General features: G+C 51.7%; 5 protein-coding genes across 5 annotated transcripts; 1 reads left to right on the forward strand and 4 right to left on the reverse strand.

Moving 5' to 3' along the window:
- Nucleotides 1-20: 20 nt before the first annotated feature.
- ASPBRDRAFT_134900 (uncharacterized protein) lies at nt 21-971 on the reverse strand (the record flags this gene model as incomplete). Its single annotated transcript, XM_067618657.1, has 1 exon — nt 21-971. A coding segment is annotated over one exon (951 nt), but the record flags the coding sequence as incomplete, so codon positions are not given.
- Nucleotides 972-2,720: 1,749 nt separating this feature from the next.
- Nucleotides 2,721-5,761, reverse strand: ASPBRDRAFT_58541 (uncharacterized protein; the record flags this gene model as incomplete). Its single annotated transcript, XM_067627915.1, has 9 exons — nt 2,721-2,889; nt 3,125-3,237; nt 3,341-3,401; nt 3,618-3,765; nt 3,806-3,888; nt 4,040-4,212; nt 4,711-4,867; nt 5,195-5,259; nt 5,702-5,761. 9 exons carry the CDS (start codon nt 5,759-5,761, stop codon nt 2,721-2,723), a joined length of 1,029 nt encoding a protein of 342 aa, XP_067475209.1.
- Nucleotides 5,762-6,468: 707 nt separating this feature from the next.
- ASPBRDRAFT_134678 (SDR family NAD(P)-dependent oxidoreductase) lies at nt 6,469-7,320 on the reverse strand (the record flags this gene model as incomplete). The annotated part of the gene is made up of 2 exons (XM_067618635.1): nt 6,469-6,788; nt 6,849-7,320. The coding sequence occupies 2 exons, from the start codon at nt 7,318-7,320 to the stop codon at nt 6,469-6,471; spliced, it is 792 nt and encodes a 263-aa protein (XP_067475210.1).
- Nucleotides 7,321-8,565: 1,245 nt separating this feature from the next.
- On the forward strand, nt 8,566-10,395 carry ASPBRDRAFT_185757 (putative GABA permease; the record flags this gene model as incomplete). The annotated part of the gene is made up of 5 exons (XM_067620051.1): nt 8,566-8,653; nt 8,701-8,761; nt 8,813-9,045; nt 9,107-9,949; nt 10,022-10,395. The coding sequence occupies 5 exons, from the start codon at nt 8,566-8,568 to the stop codon at nt 10,393-10,395; spliced, it is 1,599 nt and encodes a 532-aa protein (XP_067475211.1).
- Nucleotides 10,265-12,266, reverse strand: ASPBRDRAFT_329328 (agmatinase). Its single transcript, XM_067623063.1, has 8 exons — nt 11,886-12,266; nt 11,631-11,825; nt 11,419-11,572; nt 11,336-11,359; nt 11,257-11,278; nt 11,154-11,196; nt 10,871-11,096; nt 10,265-10,774 (listed from the first exon to the last, which is right to left on the reverse strand). Exons 1-8 carry the CDS (start codon nt 12,147-12,149, stop codon nt 10,563-10,565), a joined length of 1,140 nt encoding a protein of 379 aa, XP_067475212.1. The 5' UTR covers nt 12,150-12,266; the 3' UTR covers nt 10,265-10,562.
- Between the last annotated feature and the right edge of the window lie 118 nt (nt 12,267-12,384).

Consider the following 12,384-nt stretch of genomic DNA (forward strand, 5'->3'; position numbering starts at 1 on the left):
TGGATGTATCCACGAGAGCCCTAGAAACCCTTGAGGGTTTTCATACTAGCTTTCTGTCGGTTCCTTTCGGTCTCTCGAGCAATTAGCCTGTCCACCAGATCCGGGGCCGGCCCAGAGTGGTCTCGAGAGGAGAAGTCGGAGGAGCTAGATGGTCCCGAGGCAAGATAACCACTTGCCTCTTCGAGGGCCAGCGGGGTTACCGGGCCAGGACTGCGAAGAGGGTCTAGTCGCGGAGCAGATGGACCCGGCGATAAAGCTCCAGGAGTCTTGGGCAGGGCAGCCCCTTCCACAAACTCGCGATACTGCCACATGCCATCACGGGAGCCAGAGGACGTGCGATACCCGTGCTGTCGAGGCTGGCGTGGTGAAGAAGGCTGGGCTTGAGGGCTGCTGGGAGACTGATAGACTGCAGGATGGAATCGTGGCAGGCTTCCTAGGTGGAAGGCAGGCATTGACTTGGAGGTATTTTGGCCCTGCGAGCGAGAGGGCTGCGGGGAGGAGGGACGGCCAGCTGCAGACATGGTGGGAGAGATGGTGGGCGGGTAGAAAGTTGAGCTGTCCGAACGCATTCTGGACGAGGAGGAACGATGAGGGCGATGACCAGATCGACTGGTCTTGCGGTGGTGTTCCCTTTCTCGCTGCCCCTCGGGGGTCTGGTCACGGTGGGCAAAATAGTAGCCTTTATCAAAACGCCCTGTGAGAGGGGTGACGGGGAAGTCTTTATCGCGGAGGGTGGGAGACGGCTTGGGGATGGGGATAGGCCGGGAGGTTGACTGGGTGAGAGTGAGGGTCTCGAGAGAGTCTGTCGTGTCTGAGCTCGACGAGGTGGGAGAGGGCGGATTATATGTAGAAGAGGTTGCGGTCAACTCCTGGAGCGAGGACAACGAGACTCGGGTGGGGTGGCCGTGTCTGGCAATGAGACTTTCTAACTGGTCTCGGGCACAGAAGCTCGACGGCCGATAGGAAGGCGACCAGGAGGAGGAAGAAAGATTGGCTGGTGGAAGCACGCGATCAGCAAGAATCCTTGGGAATGTGCAGAGCCAGATGCCACACGTGTCAGGTGGGGATCAGGTTCTATGGATCAGTGCCAATAACTGAAACCGCAACAGCAAAGCAAGAGTTCAACCAGGCGAAGAAGAACTGAAAAGTAAGAAGAATGCAGAGGGGCCAATCAGGCAGTTGACGTTGGGAGGAGGAGAGGGTGAGATCTGCCCGAGAGGAGTGGAGAAGGCAGAGGGGAATAATTGGATGGAAGTTTTGATGGAGGGGAAGATGAACTGATTGAAGCGGAAGAGAGGGAGGGAGACAGTTACTTACTGCTGAGCAATGGCGGAGAGTGACAGGAACTGTGCGAAGAGGGATACAGGGAAGGCGAGGAGAATGAGGCGGACGGAGAAGAAGAAGGTGGAGAGGTAGCCATTGACGGGGGTTCCCTTTTTCTTATTTCTTTCTTCTTCTTTCTTTTTGCTTTGTCTCTTGCTCTCTTTCCCCAGTACCGACTGACTAGTCCGCACCGTAAGTGGATCAGCCGGATGGGACGACGCCAATCCAGGCACCCCCGGTCGTCCCCGGATGTCTTCTCCCTGACAGTGACACTTGCTCTTCTCTTCAGGATACGTACCCTCCGCGGATGCCGCCGTCGCAGTGATACTATGACTCAGGGGGAAATCATGCAACTCTCTCTTTTGGTCTGCCTCACTTTATTTCCTCCCCTGTTCTTTTCTTTCCTCTTTTTTCTCTTCTGTTTCACTTCGAACTCTAGTGTACCGCGATCCAAAGATCCTGTTATTATTTTTTGTTTTTAATTTCTTTTTCACCTTCTGCCTTCCTCCAGACTAAGAAATTCTAATTTGATCGTCAGCTTGCGGGGAAAGAAACTCAAAACCGTCACAAACACAAGCCGAACCCATGGCGTCATGGCGGGAGACGCGGGATCCAAGGCCTGGAGAGAGGGGCAAAAGCGGAGCTCCCACGGTACGGTACGGTATGGTTACCGCCCATCCGGGTTCCACTCCACTCCGCTGCAACAAACTGGGAAGAAGGAAGGAAGAAAAAGAAATGCGTAGTAAGAGAAAGGTGCCATAAAGTAAGAGAGGGTCGATCTGAGGGGGATAAAACTGGGGAGGCAAAACAAAAGCAGGTGAAATCCATCCACTCACATTGAGGTAGCCGCTGTCTCACCAGTCACCACACCCATTCACCATCTATTCTATTATCTATAGGCCGCACAGACAATCCACGTCGGTCGATTGTCGTATTCCACGACGGGAAGGAGGGGTGATTGGTTCCTGAGGAACCGACGGGCACTAGTCGTGATCGGGGCTAGTCCGGAGTCTGTGACGCAGAATATTACCGGCCAGTGGAAGCGAAGCGGTCACGCCGAGGGAGGATAGAAAACGAAGCAAACGAGGAATGGACACTAGCCAAAGAAGGCAAGGCAACAATGCAGATACAAGATGGCAGAACCATGAAAAAGACAGGTCACGTTCAAAGGTTATCTGGATAGACGCAGGAGTTCCAAGGCAGGTAAATACCAGCGAGTGGATGGTTCAGACAGGAAGTCCTTGGCACACCCGCTTGGAATCCAGAAGGAGGGATGAAAGGAATCGTTCCTTGGTGCTTCTCATGCAACAGGATCAAGGGAGAAATAGTTGCTCGTTGGACTATGAGTGACCACCCCGTTGGAGAAGTGAAAGATGCCAGTCACCTGTCAACCGGGCTCAGAACAGATAAAGAAAAAGAAAAAGAAAGGCGGAAAAAGCTGAAGTAGTAACTTGTAGTAACTCCGTAAATTCGGAGAAATAATAAGCAGATAAATTCGGACAAAGGATGTTGTTTGTACGACATATAAAAAGGACGACCACCAGATAGTCTCTCCTCTGGCATGGACTCCGTGGTTGTTTATATTCACTCTCCAGACTCCCTCAGCAGCAGTTCCTCCGCCTGATACCCCTGTTCAGCCGATGAAACCTGTTGTAACCACACGCGGGAAACTCGGGTGACCCAGCCGGCTACCATCGCAAGACACAATAGAGTCAGAGCACCTCGCCGTACTATAACAATCCGCGAGAGGATAATGGCCAAAGCCAGGATCGCCTGGGCTTGGACGGAATCCGAGCGAGACGGTCCCCTCCCCAAGTGAGTCCGTCCATGGTTGCCCGGTCTTCTCTGGCCGAAGCTGATGGGAGGATGATTCCTGAACGGGGACTGGCTCTCGGTCTGGAGGGGATGGCGACACTATCAACACGCTATCAGGGACTAACTGCTGCTAGCAGGACGAGAAGAATATTGCTGCGAGTCATTCATTCAGTAACTAACTAGTTAGTTAGCGCGTTGTAACCCCAGACCCAAACGACTCTCTACGCACAGTCGATCTGCAGCTGCCGGTGTCACAGAGCGCCCTGGCCATTCCCCCCTTCGAACTGCGGAGAGCAGCAACTAGGCTGGGAACTTTTTTCATCCTTCCAGTCAACCCCCTTCGATCGGTCCAGGCCACAAGAATAGAGGAAAGGAAGATGGTCTAGATAGGACGGTCTAGGATGGTCTACCCACCACACCATTTAGCATCAACACTTCTCGATTTAGTGCCATCCAACATGGCTGAAAAAAACCATCACGAAGAATGTGAGAGGGCGAGAGCGTCATCCACGCTGTGCTGAGCGATCAGACGACTTCCTCTAGTCTCCCCTCCATCACACTCGCTCGCTCTCCCAGATGCCCCGCCCCAGAATTTCACCAGCGACTCGTCTGGGTCTATGACCGGATCTGCCTGGCCACAACGGATTTGTGTCTGCTTTGCATTGACCTTTTTGCTTTGTGATATCCGCCGGTTTAGTATCCAATGAAGTTGGCTGGAAGTGGATTCCCAGGGTGGCAAAAGCGGTGTTCCTGGGGATGGCAAAGCGCCTTGGAGATACAACTTATGTGGGTTCCATTTGCTTCACAAAATAACACTTACTGCCCAATCTTTCCTTTACAGCCTGCCAAATAAACCCTGTTGCCGTATGCTTTTGTGTCTGGTCCGTGAAGCCTCGTTGACCCGCCCTGCCGGATAAACCCTCGATCCATGGCGCAGGCACCAACATAGATCTTACACCAGGATGTCCTGACGAAAGATATTTGGCCGCCGTCCTGGAGGACAGGCTTCGTCAGACGCAACGTTGACCCCCGGTAGATCGACTCCAGCTGATTCGTCCGTCGCCTGGGAGCCAGCTACATATTTTGTTACAGACTGGTGGTGGTGACTGGGATGCAGATCAATCACGCGTCACAAATGGCTGAATCAATCAACCACCAACCCCACCATCCACTGTGACTGGAAAAACCCCTGCAGGGCTGACTACCTACTCTGTCACTCGTTGCTCGTCACACCTTCCCCTCCTCACTTCTCTTGCCTTTCTTGGATTCGGCTTCGAGCTTGGATGGAGGCTATGCTGGGCGAAGTGCGCGTCCAAGACAACGGATCCCGTGCTACGGTCGCCCCCTCCCATCTCTCGATATTAAAGTCATGTCTGGACTTGGTTATTGGCCAGCTTTGACGTCAAGGGTCTGAAAGAGGAAGCTGGTCCTTCTGCAACTGAAACACCTGGCGGTGTCCTAACGTCGTGGGCAAATGATGCGGGTGTGACTTGGGACGAACAGCCGTCGGTACCAAGTCCATCCCCGTCTCTGAGCGTGGTCTGGATCTATGGCTGGGAACATACCTCAGACACTAGCATACACTCCAACATAGCGACATCCAACAGTAAATGCAGAAGCTTTCATGAGAGCTGCCAGGGCCGAGTCTGTGCGTATGCAGCCTGGTAATGCGTCTGTCCCAAGCGGGATCTGGAACTTCCGGTCATCGCGCATGAGCCATTTATCATTACTTTATAGGATGGGATATTATATATCCCATTGAGTGGGTTGGCAGAAAGCCTCGTTGACTCATTCGAATACGGACCGGCCATGTATAGCCCCCAGGCAAGGCCTGGACATGATGTGGAAGACTTGGCCTGGATGCTAACAGTCAGAACCTAAATAAGAGCACGTCAACTAACAGCCACACTTTACAGGACACCTGACACCATATCGCCTGTAAGCATTCCACTCTAATTCACGAATCAACATGTTGCGGCTGCCCTGATTTTGAGTGAGGGTAGCGTCGGTTTCCCATGCCACCTATCTCTAGCCAATCAACCCTCAAATCACAGACTCGATATTCATGACTCGAACAGACTGCGCTTGGAGTCGGATGCTTTGGCGCTCAGATAAGTATAGCTCGATGGGGCCGCAGCCAACCAAACGATGTGCGGCGTTGATGACCAGACATTATACGTCCGTGCAAGAGTAAATGCTCTGTGAACAGAAGATGATCACTTTTCTAAACTAGATGATCTTTCATTGAGGTGAATGGACCGTCTAGAGCTGACTGCATAGCCTCGGTCAATGCTGAAAATTACCGCTTCGTGCGTGCTCCAAGCTTGATTAGTGAGCGCGGCAAAAACAACGGCATGTTGAAGACGACAATGAATATTTTCCCTTCTCTTTAGCGAAGGACACAAGAGGCCCCCGTATACCATGCTAGTTTTGACTACTGGCTTACAGTAACGCGGCTCGGAGAACTTCCGTGGCATATCGGGACTGATGCATGGGATACTGCGTTCACTATATAGCATAGTGTGTGATCCAGGCTCAGGATGACTATAGTTTAGGATTCCACATACACCTGCCCAGTCCAAGGATTGTGCTTGTGAGGGACCTCTGCTTTGGAACAACACATGATTGGATGCAGGCCGCTTGTCACTCGGCTGGTAACGACCTCCCCCTACGGATTCAGGACTTCGAGGCACTTCGATAGACTACCAATCCGTTTCCCTAGTGAACATTCTTCTTTCCCTTACGCACTTGCTGAGAATTACAACATCAGAAACAAGACAAGATAATCAATGTACTTTCGACTCGCCCACATAACAGGCGAGATAACGTATTATCCCGCTTTACCACTCCAAGTAGACAATGTAGCACCTCAAACTTAGAAACTCCCTGCGATTGAAGTCTAGATTCCGTCCCTTATATCCTTATTTCTTGGTCTGGGGACCCCGGCTGTCCTGTAAAAAACACCCATCTCGTCAATTCGTGTGCTTCCCGTGACTCTACAAGTATTCGGAAATTTACCGACCCCATACGCTCACGATGTAGTCGACCAGCTATCGATGTATTCAGTTGTGAGTGTAACCCGGGCTGCTAGGAACCCAGAGATGTGATCGATGTGTTTCCTCAGAGCCTCGCTCTGGGATGCAACCGACTGACGAATATCTCGTATCGCTGGTGGGAAGTGATTTGGAGCCCTTGATGAAGGGGAAGCCGGGGGAGTTTTAGATGTTTGATCGGAGTTTCAGTGTGGTGGAGAAGGGGATAAGTGGAAGGAAGTGAAATGTGTAAAGTATTTACATTGAAGAGAGAATATACAGTCAAATGGGTATGAACTCAACCCAACACACCCGACATTCCGTGATCGATAGGGATACATGTCCCGTTGATGATCTCCGCCCCAGGACCACATGAGATAGACAGACACAGCTCAGCCACGCGATTGATGTCGCACATCGGTGCCGCAGCAGCAGTCATGAGAGCAACCGCCTTGTCCTTTCCTTCCAGATTGATGTTGGACGTGAACGCGTCTGTGATGTTCGTCTCCATGCCACCCATCATCAGCGCATTGCATCGGATCCCCTTGTTGCCGTAGTACGAAGCTGTGTTCTTGGTCAAGCCGACAAGGCCGTGCTTGCTAGCGGTATACGCGGCACCTGTACTTGTCAGTCAATCTACCCAGACAACTTATAGAAGTCAATCGGCAAAAGACATACCCGCCATGAAACCCGCCTTTCCAGCGATGGAGACGATGTTGACAATACTGCCATTGACCACCTCCTGAGCAAGCATATTCCGGACAGCCAGTTTGCTCAACAGGAATGGCGCAGTCAGGTTCACAGCGATGACCTTCTCCCACAGTTTCTCATCCAGATCACCGACAGCATGAAATTGATCCATGATTCCGGCGTTGTTGATGAGAATATCGAGCTTCTGGAATTGCGCAACGATCTCGTCGAAGAGGGTCTGCACCTCTGTCGCAGAGGTGATGTCTGTCTTAAGGACCTTGAGTCTTGCATCGCCGGTGGGCCCGGCAAGATCCAGTGATGTCTGACGGAGTCGCTCCTCGTTGACGTCGCAGATGACCACGTTGGCTCCGGCGGCGAAGAACCGGGTGGCAATGGCTTTGCCTAGGCCACCGGCACCACCGGTAACGAGGCAGGTTTTTCCAGTAAGGTCGATGGACATGGTGAGTGAGTGTTGGGCTCTGGGTTTGATGCTCCCGTCGGTAACGGTCAGGGGGCATCCATGCCCTTTATAGTCTGGGCCTTGACGGCCATATCCGCATGATCTGACCCCTGGAATGCAGGTAGCCGTTTCGCCTCCAGGGCCGCTCTGTGGGTGCGTATAGGCAAGGGCGTAACGGTCCGTATACTGTTGTTCGGGTGCAGTGGGCATCCGACCGGACCGTTTGTCGTATTTGCGTATTCGGCGGGTTGTGTGGGGTCAGGGGACCAAGGGAGATGCCGCGGCCTTTTTATATTGACATATTTTCCGCCGTATACTGCGTATTTCGTATAGGGTACGATTGATCGGCTGCAGGTGTGTATCTGAATTTCGTGGCCGCCGAGTGACGCGTCGTTGATCTGTCAGATGCGAGTATCAAGTTCAATGCTTTAAGTTCCTGTGCTGACCCAGATATATAATCTGAGAGGAGCCCTGATTCAGTTCATAAATGGACAATGGACATTTAAAATCAATCATGAGTCTGCCTTCACATTATACCTGGGTACTTGATTAACTCAACAATCGTGACAATAGGTCTTGGTCAATTGATCACTAACCTCCAATGGCTTGAGTCATGGACTTGTAAAAGGACATGTCTGGAGGCATGGGAAGAGAAGGGCATAATGGAGAATAGCAAAAGACAAAGAGGAGAGCAAGACAAACGAAAGAGAGGATGAGGCTGAAGAGTCACATGTCCCTTTCTCGTCCTCCTTCCCTTTTCTTCATCAACATCTCCACCTCCAACTAACTTCAACGTCAAACTACATCCTCCAATTGCCACAAATGACATTCCGAAACTCCCCACGGCACAAATCCTTATTACTCACAGCTCATTATCCAGGTTGCCTTTGATAAGCTTATCATCCCGGGATGGCTTATGACAAATTGACATGATTGGAGACCGCTGCTGTCTCTGTCTCGTGTGTGGTCTCCCCAGCTTCGTCTGGACGAAAGTGGCTCCACCGGCCATCGCGCAGACCTTCTCGATCTGGCAATGCTCGCTCTGTCGGCTTATCTTATCGCTACCCCGGCTATCGCTTCCCCGGTTCTCCAAGGCTGCAGAATGCATCTATGACCCTATCGCTCATGGTCCGAGACGCCCATCCCCCTCATCTAGCATGGCAATAAATACCTGCTACCGGCGGCGGCTGCCGCGATGAGCTCAATTGTAGACGTGTCTTTGTATTCACGATTCTGGTCCTCATAATGGCGATATCAGAAGATGAGATCCAGCCTGTGGGCCCTTCCACAACAGGAGAGGATGTTCGGCTGGAGCATCTGGGCTACGAGCAGGGTATGTCAGACGAATTGGGTCTGTGAAAATCTGCTAATTCAGCATAGAGCTCAAACGATCATTTGGTCTCCTGGGTATGATCGGGTTCAGTTTCAGCGTCGTCACCTCGTAAGTCAATCCCATGGAGATCTGGAGTCTATTATGTTAACCCGTCCCAAGATGGACCGCATTAAGCGGTGTCTTTATTGTTGGAGTCACATCGGGCGGTCCCCCGGTTATGGTTTTTAGTTTCATCGGTGTCAGCCTTCTCACTCTAGCCGTCGCCATTCCCATGGCCGAAATGTGTTCGATGTATCCAGTGGCTGGAGGTCAATACTCGTGGGTGGCTGCCTTGGCTCCCCCCAAAATCTCCCGCCAATTATCATACGTAACTGGATGGTTCATGCTCATTGGTATGGCTCCAACAACAATATTCCCACTCGCGCAGAGCCAAGCTTACCAGAGAACGACTAGGACTACTTGCAATGGGCGCAACCAACAACTCCATTGCCGCACAGTTCGTACTCGGAATGGCGAATCTCGTCTTCCCATCCTACGAGATCCAGCGTTGGCAAACCGTCTTGGTAGCCTACCTCGTCGCCCTCCTCGCTGCTGCTATCAACATTTGGGGCCCTCATCTGCTCAACCGGCTCGCTCGATTTATTCTCATCTGGAACATTACCGCTTTCTTCATCACGATCATCGTGCTGCTCGCCATGAATGATCATAAGCAGTCTGCATCTTTTGTCTTTGTCGAGTTTCAGAACTTCACTGGCTGGGACAAGGCCATGGCTGCCATTGTAGGTATCCTACAAGCCTGCTTCGGTATGTGCTGCTACGACGCTCCCTCACACATGACCGAGGAGATGAAATCAGCCTCCAAACAAGCACCGCAAGCCATCATACTGTCCGTTGTCCTCGGTGCCATTACCGGTTTTGCATTCCTTTTAGTGCTCTGCTTCTGTATCGGTGATATTGCCACCACTCAGAACTCCGCTACCGGAGTACCCGTCATCCAGATCTTTTACGACTCTACTGGTAGCAAAGTGGCCGCCTGCTTCCTGGCCAGCATGATTGCTGTCATTGTCATTGTCGCGGGGAACAACATCCTTGCGGAGGGCTCCCGCTGTGTCTACGCCTTTGCCCGCGACAACGGTCTCCCGTTCAGCCAGTTTCTCGCCAAAGTCGACAAAAAGCGCCAAGTTCCCATCAATGCGGTCCTGCTCACCCTAGTAGTCCAGCTCGCACTGGATGCCATTGACTTTGGCACCTCAACGGGCTTCGAGACTGTTATTGCCATTTCGACTGAGGGATTTTGTAGGTCTCCCCATTAAGCTTCCTCCACCCTCCTATAAAGTTGGAGCAAACACAGTGCTAACGGAAGATAAGATCTATCCTATGCTATGGCCCTTGGAAGTCGCCTTCTAGGCTACGTGACCAACCACCGACGTACCCTCACGGGCCCATTCGCTCTTCCCACCTCGATGTCCATTAGTCTGAACGTGCTTGGGCTGCTGTTCCTGCTCTTCGCGTCCATCACGTTCAACTTCCCGGAGTCGTACCCGGTGACGAAGGATTCGATGAATTACACCAGTGCTGCGATTGGAGTGATTGCAGTGATCAGCGTGGCGACATGGGTGGTGACGGGGCGAAAGCATTTCACAGGCCCAGAGGCGTGGGACGGAAGTGGCAGCAGGGTTACAGAGGGGAAGGTAGTGGATTCGAACGAGGAGACAGAAACTGAGATGGAGAAGAGGAAATGAGAATCCTCTGGCATAATTCCTCGTGTATGTAACATATGTGCATAAAACCATGCGCGTACTATACCCATCCATGTACATGTAATGTCAAATGAACATCAAACGCAATTCATACGTTACAAACTACAACAAATATCAACTAACTAACTACTCCTGAAAGACAGTAAGCATTACTCATCATCCCCCACCGGCCTCGCAACCATCAACGCCAACAACGAATTAGCCACCTCCGCCGCCGCAAGCGTAGTTGTCTCCCCGGCCGTATCATAAATCGGAGCTACCTCCACCACGTCTGCCCCGATCACAGGCATCCCACGCAACGCATCAAGAATCGTCAAAAGTTCGCGCGTAGTAAATCCACCCGGTTCCGCAGTGCCGGTTGCTATTATACAATCATTCATTAGCCTCTCCGCGCTTATACATACTTCATCATCACAGGAAGATGAATGGAACTACTCAGATTGGATACTGAACATACCAGGTGCATAAGCCGGATCCAGCACATCAATATCAACCGATATATAGACTCTACTGTCTCCGACGCGGGATTTGATCTCTTCGACGAGACCGGAGACCCCGAGACGGTCGAGGTCACGGGCGGTGATGATCTCGAAGCCGCAGCGGAGGTCGTTGCGGATGTCGCCTTTTGGTCGGACCACGGGGGCGCGGATTCCGACGTGGATGGAGGTGTTCCGGATTAGGCCCTATACCTAGTTTAGTCTGTTGTTTTTAAGATGGGGAGGAAAGGAGTGGTTATTTACCTCTTCGTGGGCGAGGTGGAGGAATGTGCCGTGGTTGACGCCGCTGTAGTCGGATAAGTATTAGTATGATGCGAGTTGGGTTGTTCGGGGACGATATGCATACGCATAGTGAGAGACTCCACCGCCTGTATAGAATATCTATTAGTGGGATATATTTGTGAAGATGGGGTTAGACAGCGTACCTAGTACTTTGGGATCCCATGTATCTAGTAGAAAGCTCTCGTGAGTATCGCTGTATATGTATCTGGTTATGGAATGGGCATACCGATATGACTGTCAAAATGAATTACAGAAACCGGGCCCCAGTTCTCATACGTCGACCGCAGAGCAGACAAGGTCGTGGTATGATCTCCACCGAGGGTGATGATACGTGGGACTTGGCTGAGATGCGTGGCATTCGCACGACGGGACGAGATGACCTATATATCCTCCTTCGTTATTCAATGACCACACAGCCGGGAATAGTATTCTGCATACCTTGTGCGCCATATCAAGCTGCTTCAACGCCACGGTATTATCCAACCAGGTCAACGGGGCATCGCCGCAGTCAACGAGCTTCGCCCAGCTGGCGAACGGGTTTTCTCCGGTGTAGATACTCCATCCGCCTAGCCGACGAGAGCCGAGTCGAATACCCTTGGGGCCGAATCGAGCTCCGGGACGAGCTGTGACTCCCTACATGTGGTGCCTGTTAGATGCGATCGATGACAAGGTGAGAGGGGAGAAATGGCTAACCGTGTCGAATGGGGCGCCGAGGAAGGCAATGTCATAGTTGTTGAGGGTGGACTCATCATCCACGAAGCAATTGAGGTAAGGTAGGTTGGCGAATGTTGTTAGACCCGAGAATTGGCTACCGGTGACGATGTCGATGGTATCTTCATGAGCGAGAGGATACTGCTGGGAGGAAGGATTATGGACCGCAGCAACGGGAGGGAAGACGATATCCCTAGCGTAGGCTGGTACAATAAGCAATGAAGCAGCTGCAATGAGAGGATACATGATGGAAGACCAATTGAACCAGTATGGGACCCATAGTGGAGAGAAAGGCAGAGAGGGATCCAAGTAAGTTATAGTTTGCTGCTAATGAAGCTAGTCAAGTGGCAGGCAGCTCTTATCGGATCTGCACCAATATAGCAAGTCCATGCGAAGACAGCTCCACTGCAGCCAAGAAAAGGGTCCAGTAGTTATGACTGGGGTTATAGTATATCTACTATGTCTGTTATGTATTCATTAT

The sequence above is a fragment of the Aspergillus brasiliensis genome (genome assembly GCF_001889945.1).
Source record: "Aspergillus brasiliensis CBS 101740 unplaced genomic scaffold ASPBRscaffold_14, whole genome shotgun sequence".
Lineage (NCBI taxonomy): Eukaryota > Fungi > Ascomycota > Eurotiomycetes > Eurotiales > Aspergillaceae > Aspergillus > Aspergillus brasiliensis.